At 44.3% G+C, this 8,885-nt stretch overlaps 1 protein-coding gene across 1 annotated transcript; it reads left to right on the top strand.

Annotated features, from left to right (window-relative positions):
- Positions 1-3,260: 3,260 nt before the first annotated feature.
- Positions 3,261-7,711, top strand: LOC123066577 (DNA repair protein recA homolog 2, mitochondrial). Its single transcript, XM_044489631.1, has 8 exons — positions 3,261-3,424; positions 3,522-3,582; positions 4,066-4,286; positions 4,818-4,905; positions 5,520-5,689; positions 6,049-6,195; positions 6,766-6,900; positions 7,073-7,711. The coding sequence occupies exons 1-8, from the start codon at positions 3,305-3,307 to the stop codon at positions 7,355-7,357; spliced, it is 1,227 nt and encodes a 408-aa protein (XP_044345566.1). The 5' UTR covers positions 3,261-3,304; the 3' UTR covers positions 7,358-7,711.
- The last annotated feature ends 1,174 nt before the right edge of the window (positions 7,712-8,885 follow it).

Here is an 8,885-nt window from a genome sequence, read left to right as displayed (position 1 = left end):
TCTCTCTCCTCCCCCCCCAAGTCCTAGTCCAACATGGAAAAGGGGGGGGGTCCTACTCCCGGTGGGAGTAGTACTCCTCCTGGCACGCCCTCCTCCTGGCCGGCCGCACCCCCCCTTTCTCCTTTATATACGGGGGCGGGGGGGCACCCCAGAGACACAACAATTGATCCTTGAGATCTCTTAGCCGTGTGCGGTGCCCCCCTCCACCATAGTCCTCGATAATATTGTAGCGGTGCTTAGGCGAAGCCCTGCGACGGTAGAACATCAAGATCGTCACCACGCCGTCGTGCTGACGGAACTCTTCCCCGACACTTTGCTGGATCGGAGTTCGGGGATCGTCATCGAGCTGAACGTGTGCTAGAACTCGGAGGTGCCGTAGTTTCGGTGCTTGATCGGTCGGACTGTGAATACGTACGACTACATCAACCGCGTTGTTATAACGCTTCCGCTTACAGTCTATGAGGGTACGTGGACATTACTCTCCCCTCTCGTTGCTATGCATCACCATGATCTTGCGTGTGCGTAGGAATTTTTTTGAAATTACTACGTTCCCCAACAAATTGTTCCACAAATAGATCGGGTGCAACATTCATGCTTATGTTGATGACACTATGGTCAAGTCCCAGAAGAACGAAACTCTGTTGGACGACCTCAAGGAGACTTTCGATAACTTTCAAGTTTACAAGATGAAGATTAACCTGGCCAAGTTCGTTTTTGGTGTCCCTATAGGCAGGTTCCTGGATTTTCTGGTGTCAGAACGGGGCACCGAGGCTAACCCAGACAAGATCAAAGAGATGACGACGCATGCTAAGCCGGCTAACACTACAGGAAACAGGAGATTTGCCGTCAGTACTTCACTTTATCATCAGCATTTTCTCGGGACAGACAACAAAGACTAATTTTGCCGATAGTTGCTGATGGCAAAGACCAATTTGCCGTCTGTAAAAAAATCACAAATGACAAAGTATGTTTGTCGCGTTTTCTATTTACAGATAGTAAAGAGCTTATTTTTCCGTTTGTAAAAAAACAAAGACGTCGTCTTCATTTTTATTTACAGACGGCAAAGTGAGCTCTTTGTCGTGTCTAAATAAAAACGCAGAAGACAAAGCGAAACAAAGCTCACAGATCGATCCCACGGATCGATGACTTGGCAGCAACATCCAACCTAGATGCACAACCCACCCCCACCACTCTCTCTCCCTTCACATTGCCGGGGCCCACACCAACCACCCACAGCCCACCCGCCTTATCCACCAGGTTCCACCCCCCATGACCTCTCTCTCTCTCTCTCGCGTATACCTCTGCCCTGCATTGATCTAGAGCACTCCATTGCCAGCATTAGATCTCGCCAAACATTGCCGCTCCAGCCATCGGACGCCGCCCACGTCCCTGCCCCTCTCTTCTTCCTTCCCGCTCACGCCACTGGCAGCCGCCGCTTGGGTCACCAGCCGCCTCCGCCGCTCAGGCCACTGGTCGCCGCTCGCGCCATCGGCTGTCGCAGGGAGCATCGATAGATGCAAAGGGCTCATGCCGCTCGCCCCCAACTAGTGCAGGAGGCCGAGCGGCTCCATGCTCGCGCGACTACCAACAGGGGCTGCCCCGCGCCTCCTACGAAGAGGAGGACAACGCCCGGTATGGTCTTGGGCTACTGGCCGCCGCCGCTCGCGCCACCGACGGCCCCAGCTAACGCCCCGAGCCCTCTTCCTCTATAAATAAGTTGTAGAAGAATTTTATAATTTGGTCTATAAAGAAATTGTTGATGTTCAGTTCTGTAAATTTCTTGCGTAAGAATGTTGTAGCAGAACTTTGCTCTTGTCCTTCATGTCTTGTTGATGTTCATGTGTCCAGCGTATTTTTTAAAAAATTAAAAAATTCTTTGTCATCTGTAAAGTAGTTGGACTGATGGCAAAAATCACGTTTCGACTGACGTCAAAGATGCTGCTTTGCCGTCTGTTATTACTTGTGCAGACGGCAAAAGACTTGGCTGACGGCAAAGTCACTTGGTACGTGCCGACGGGCGCCCATTATAGATCTTTTTGCAAACGGGCGCCTGAATCACACTCTCTACTGTGAGATGGGTCAGCCCATTTAGCGTTTTCCTTTATCTGTTTAAAGTGCAAAAGATGGTGCGTGCCGACGAATCAAACTATAGACCTCTAAGTTCATAGCGCACCGTGCTAACCACTAGGGCCATCGCAAACTTATGCATAAAAACTTCTTCGGTCTTTTTTGTTCTTTTCCAGTTCACATTTCTTTTTATTTCTTATTTTTTCTGTTCTTTTTCCTTTTTTTTCTATTTATTTCTTTTTCCGAAATATGTGACTGTAAATTGATGAATTTTTCTTCAAAATCGCCGAATGTTGTTTAAAAAATCCATGAACGTTTTTCCAAATCTGTGAACTCTTTTCAAAATTTGTGAACATTTTTTAAAATCTGATGAACTTTTTAAAAAATCAATGAACCTTTTTTAAAGTCGATGATTTTTTGAAAATCCAAGAACTTTCTTCCAATTTCTATGAACTTTTTTTCAAAATTGATGAACTTTTTATTTCAACTTTGCTAAAAAATTCGAATTTGATGAAATTTATTCAAATTCGGTTTTTTAAATACATGAACATTTTTTTAAATTTGATGAACTTTTTTCAAAATTGATGAAATTTTGTTTTAAAATTGGTGAACTTGTTTTCAAGTTTGTGAAATTTTTCTTGAAAATGGATGAACTTTTTTCGAAATCCATTAACCTTTTGAAATTCAGGATTTTTTCATCAACTAATTCAAAAAACATTAATAGTGTGGCGACATTGTTATTATGCAGTTGGCGCTATTACCTATCACTAAGGCCCTGTTTGGATTAGCGTGTTTCTTTCGAATACACCTGTGAATAATACACGCCTCGGGCTGTCGGTTTCGATTCAGACCGGAAATCAGTCGTGACCAGTATAATACACCTGTAAATTTGACACATCCGAATTGCAATACACCACATCCAAGCGCGGCCTAACGGCATAATGGCATATAACTTCAGTGGTTTGCAAAACACTTGAGTTAGTGGAACTGCGCGAGTTCGAAACCTGAAGAGACCATTTTTGCGGTTTTTTGCGCTATTATTTCGCTGTTGTGCTCGTTTCGTGAGCCGGGCCATTTTTTTTTTCACTCGTAGCTCCCTGAAATGGGCCTGCGGTATCCGGGCCAGCCCAGCCCAGCCCAACGTTTCTAGTTTGGGTCTGTAAGATTTGCCAGTTTGTTCCTCCCTGGCCTCCTGCTTTCCTTCCTCGCTCCCTCTTCCTCCTGCCGCGCCGCCAGCATGGGCGTCCTCTCCTCGCCGCCCGCGCTGCTCCGACGAGCCGCCGCCCTCATCTCCGGCGCGGGCCGCCGTTACTCCACGCCGACCGCACCCTCTCACTTCCGCCGCCTACCCCTTCAGGTGCTGCCTCCTCATCCCGACCGCCACTCTGCCTGCAATGCTTCATTTTAACTCTCAAGTTAACTCTGGCCGCCTTTTCCTCGCCGTGATCTGCTAGGGTGGGAGGAGCGATACATATTGTCGGTTCCAGTTGCAAGGCTGTTTCTTGTCAACCACAGGTGCGGCTGATGTCTGCCCAGATTTATTTGTTGTTTGGTACTCCTATTTGTGTTAAGAAAGGCTCCAGATTTATCTGCTGTGTGCTATATATATATATATGACCTTCGAAGTTTTATACCGTGTGTACTATATACCCAGTGTTGTCAAAAACCAGCTTTGCACACGAAAAATGAGCGAAAATCAAGTTGCTGTGGCCATTCAATGTCTATTAGGCACTGTCTTTCCCCAAGTACCACTTTATTGTGTCTGCACAAAACACATAGTTAAATTATGTACTCCCTCCGTCCAATAATATAAGAACAGTGTCAAAAACGTTCTTATATTATGGGACGGAGGGAGTAGTATTCTAGTCGACACCATGTGCTCTCCAAAGTTACAGCGCTATATACGTAGTACTCTTTTGTGTTCTATAGCTATATTAAGTTATCAACTGCCTTCCTTATGAGTTATGCATCTACTCAGGAATCTGTGCAAAATTTCAGCTGATATGCAGTTAGACTATGAAAGCGACCCCCCACTGGATGACGCGAAATCTCTCGAGAAAGTGTCGACACTGAACGGTGCTGTCTCTCAGCTTGCAAGTGATTTCGATAGAGATTCTAATCTATGCTTGGAGCGCTTCTCCCGGACAAGGCGTGCATCTGTCATTTCGACTGGTTCTCTTAAGCTTGACCTTGCTCTTGGCATTGGAGGTTTACCAAAGGTGATAATTCTTTTCCATGGTTGTTCAAAACTAAATATTCACATATCTACGTATGTGCTGTTGTCATTTAATTACCTATAAATGCCTCACTTGGTACTGCACATTGCTCACTGATGTTGCCCAGGAAAATTCAAATAACCTTTCTCTGTGCTGTTGCTTTATGCTATACAGCATTCCGTATTTCTGTCTGCAGTAACAAGTCCAAATGTTATTTGGTATATTTTGTGGGAATTTTGATGCACACCTACACCTCCGCATTGGTTTAAACTGTATCATGCGTTCAACTGGTTAATTGAGTGGCAAATTCCCTTTCATTCACTCGTGCTAAACATCATGTGCTGCGTGTTGATGATGATTGCTATCTTTCTTTTGACTGGGAACCCAAGAATCACAGTTTATCTTCAGCATTTCTAGAAAAGTATATACAGGCACAGCTTCATGTTTGTCTCCTTGGATTTTTTTTTCCAGTATATTTCGAATTTTATTTTACTTGCCCTGTTTAAGAAATCACTGATTAAAGTTGTTTGGCAGGGTAGAATGGTTGAAATATTTGGGAAAGAGTCATCTGGGAAGACAACACTTGCACTTCATGTTATCAAGGAAGCCCAAAAGAATGGAGGTTGATATTTCTGTTACGGTGCCTGCAATTTTTTTTATTTAATTATCATATTGTCTACCCTCCTTTTTTATCCTTCATCATATTTACTTGGCTGCAGTAATCCTTGACAACATGAAATCTGTGAATGGTTATAATCTTGTGTACTCCTGAAGTCATTATAAATGTTTTTGTATATTCTTGAGCAGCTGTACGTAGCATTATTCAAAACCTTTCAGCGTCAAGAAATTGGATCTTCAACTTTAAGAAGGGCTTCCACATTTGTCGGTTTTTATTTTTTAATGTTCTCTAACATGCATTAGTAAAGAATTTTTGGGAATTGTATCTTAGAAACATATCTAAAAATTGCTAATATGTTTTAATGGAAACACTGTTCTTATTTGTGGAGTCTTTTAACGTTGTTACAATGCTGGCTACAAAAGATTTCCCTACGTCAAGTCTCAAGAGCAAGTTTCATCCAACTGGTTGAAATCCTTCTCCTGAAGTATTTTCACAGAGCTATTGCGCGATTTATATTTACTCTTTGTTTGGTTCATTGTGCTTGGTAGTTGATACGTTTTACATTGTATCGTGAAGCAGAGTATCTGATCAATATTTGTGATTGGGAATACTTGCAGGCTACTGTGCTTATATTGATGCAGAAAATGCTTTCAACACTTCATTTGCAGAAGAAATTGGCGTGGACATTGACAAACTCCTAATAGCTCAACCTGATTCTGCTGAAAATTCATTAAGCATAGTGAACACTCTTGTTGGTGGATCCATTGATGTTGTTGTTGTGGATAGTGTATGTTACTTCACTATGCCATTTTCAGATATTTTCTGTTTTCTTTACCTTATTTTATCTACGTTGTTATAGCGTATAGGTAGAAACTTACTTACATTAGCATTGATGATATGAACTGAATTTTGAAGATGGTGCATTTCCCTAGCAGTACCAAAGAAGAGCATGTGTTGGTAGTTTGTCTGACAGTTGGACTGTTAACTCCATGATTTAAGATTAGCACTATAATTTGGCATGATATGTTATTTATCTTGCATTTATGCATGATTCATCAACTTTTGTTTATGTTGCCAACTTTATGTACTTCGTATTTAACCTATGTTATATATTTCTTTACCTTGCTTTTAATGGATTAATGACAGGTGGCAGCACTGATTCCCAAATGTGAACTGGAAGGTGAAATATACATGAAATTTAAAGACGCACAATCCCGTTTAATGACCCGGGCACTTCGAAAAATTCAATACACATTAAGTCGCTCTGAAACACTTATTATTTTTGTGAATCAGGTACGAATTTACTTGTGTTTCTTGGTGTTGTTGGGTTATTACATCGAACAGCACCTCAGCTCCTTGAGACGCTTGTTCCTGGTTCCCACACGATTTGTCTGATATTGTTGACTGAGCAATTGTTTTAGTTTGTACTGTTTCCTGTTGTTCCAACAAGAAACCTATTATAACCAATCTCCTGCAGTTATAAATGAGTATTTCTCCATGTACCCACAAAGATAGATAAATACACTATGTTATGTTCTTGTAATCCTAATCTTGAAAATGAAATGGGTTTGATCTGAAAAATAAAAAACTCAGTACTGGCTTGTCACATTTGGAAAGATATGCTATTGTAGTACTGGAAGGCTCAAATATGTCAGTATGCCTCTATATCAGTGTGATAATGTTTTCCCTTGCCGCTGATGCTGATCTGACATTTCATACTGATTCTGCAGCAGTTTTAATGTGATTTTTTTGCCATTCTTCTTATCTTCTAGTGAAAACATGAAAGTCTCCCAAGATATGTTAACACGGGGATTATGACGCTGCTCCCATGCTTCTTTGACTAGTGATTGATTCCTTTTATAGGTTAGAACAAAGCGTAGCTCAGATCCATCTTCTGGGCTCTACAAGGAGGTAACCTGTGGTGGCAACGCGTTAGGTTTCTATTCAGCAATCAGAATGAGGACTTCGAGAAGGAAATTGCACTATTGCAAAGAAGAGGTATTATAAACAGATTTCATGATTCTTAATTGGTGTTCTCTTACCATTGGTCGATAGCACTATAGCAAAATGCACATTTTTCTTCTAAACATGCCAAGTATGCATAACTTGATCATAACAGAGCATCGGGTACATGCCATTGCTCTAATAGTAGAAAATTCTGCATTTTCAGGCCACTGGCATTAGTATAGCAGTGCAGATTATCAAGAACAAATTAGTACCAGCAGCCCTGAAGGAAGCTGGGCTCAACATTGGGTTTGGTAAGGGAATCTGCCATGAATCGGAGATTCTGGAGATGGCTTCTACGCATGGAGTTATCGTGAAGGAAGGTTCTGGGTATTGGATCAACGGCGACTTCCTGCCTGGCAAGGAGGAAGCCGAGAAGTTCCTACTTGAGAACGATGCTGTGGCAGACGAGATCTGCAGTACCATGAGAAGCCAACTCTTTGAAACGTGACATACGAAGACCACTGGAAATTTGGTTCTCGAGAATATCTCAGCTCGCCATATCAACACAATGTAAATATAGAAACTCCGAGGAATATTGCGTGTACAGGCAGTGTATGATTTGAGAGGCTCATTTATTATTTATCCAGTGAAGTGCTGATGAGCGGTCGATCAGCAACCGTGATCGATGCACATACACATCAACAGGTGGATATAAATGGTGGTTCCATAAGGTGTGGATTTCTGAAGTTGTATCATGTACTTATAGGGCATTCCCTGTGTAACTTTAATCTAGTAGGGTACCAACACATTGTTCCCGCTCCCTTTTGATTATTCTGTAATTTGTACCTTTGTTAGCCGGTTTCGCCGAGGGCCAATCCCTGGATCATTGGAATTCTTGAGCTCAGTTTTACAAATTTTACCATCACTAGTAGAAAACAGGGCTTTGGTTCGGGCAGGGCAAGCCCATTAGTCCTGGTTCAGTCACGAACCGGGACCCATGGGGTCATTCGTCCCGGTTCGTTAGCCCAGGGGGCCGGCCGGGGCCTCGTGGGCATTGGTCCCGGTTTGTGGGGACCCATTTGTTCCGGTTCTAGGCACGAACCGGGACCAATGTGCCTCGCTCCTGACCCACAACTATTTGTACCGGTTTCGGCCACGAACCTGGACAAATGAGTTGCCTATATATACCCATCGCCACGGCAGAGCACTCCACAGTGCTCTGTTTTTTCTGGCCGGCGAGGGGAGGGCATTTGGGTGCTCTAGCTCACCTCCTATGCACATGAGGTGTTTGATGAAATGTCTGAGCCACACTAGTATATCATGTGTGTATCATCAGAAATATATGTTGAATTCAAAAAAGGAATAGATTGCCGTGGAACTTGCGTCCATAGCACATGGATCGTAAGCCACAAGTCAAGTTTTCCATACGAAAACTTGGTTCCGTACCTGCCAAGTTTTCCACTCCCTTTTTACATGACACCAGTACATACAAATCCTACCATATATGGCTGTAAAATCTTGCATATAAAGCACGGCAGGGGACAGGTTTAACCTTCGTCGGAACTCAGAACACCCCGAGCTGCCGTGATCTTCATTGATGGACCACACGGAGGCGCTGCCGGACGACGTACTCGTGGCCATCCTCGGCCGCCTCGCGCGGCGGGACCTGGCGGCGTGCCGCCGCGTGCGCAGGGCGTGGCTAGCTGTCGTGGACGGGTGGCGGCTGCTGCCCCGGAGGCACCACCTGCCCGACTCGGTGGAGGGCATCTTCGCCAACTACTGCGACTACCACCGCCCGCACTTCCTCGGGCGCCCCTCCACGCGGCACCGCCGCGTCGACTATGGCAACCTCCACTTCCTGCCCGGCTACACCGAGGACCATAACATGATCGTGGACCACTGCAACGGCCTCCTGCGGCTACAACTTCTACCGTGGCAGCATGAGGGCCTTCTGCGTGGTAAACCCCGCCACCCGACGGTGGGCGCGCCTCCCGGCCACGTGCGACCAAGAGTTTTGCGCCCCGTATCTCGCGTTC

This window comes from Triticum aestivum, chromosome 3B (genome assembly GCF_018294505.1).
Source record: "Triticum aestivum cultivar Chinese Spring chromosome 3B, IWGSC CS RefSeq v2.1, whole genome shotgun sequence".
In the NCBI taxonomy this organism is placed as follows: domain Eukaryota; kingdom Viridiplantae; phylum Streptophyta; class Magnoliopsida; order Poales; family Poaceae; genus Triticum; species Triticum aestivum.
This window is presented reverse-complemented; position numbering and strand designations above follow the sequence as displayed.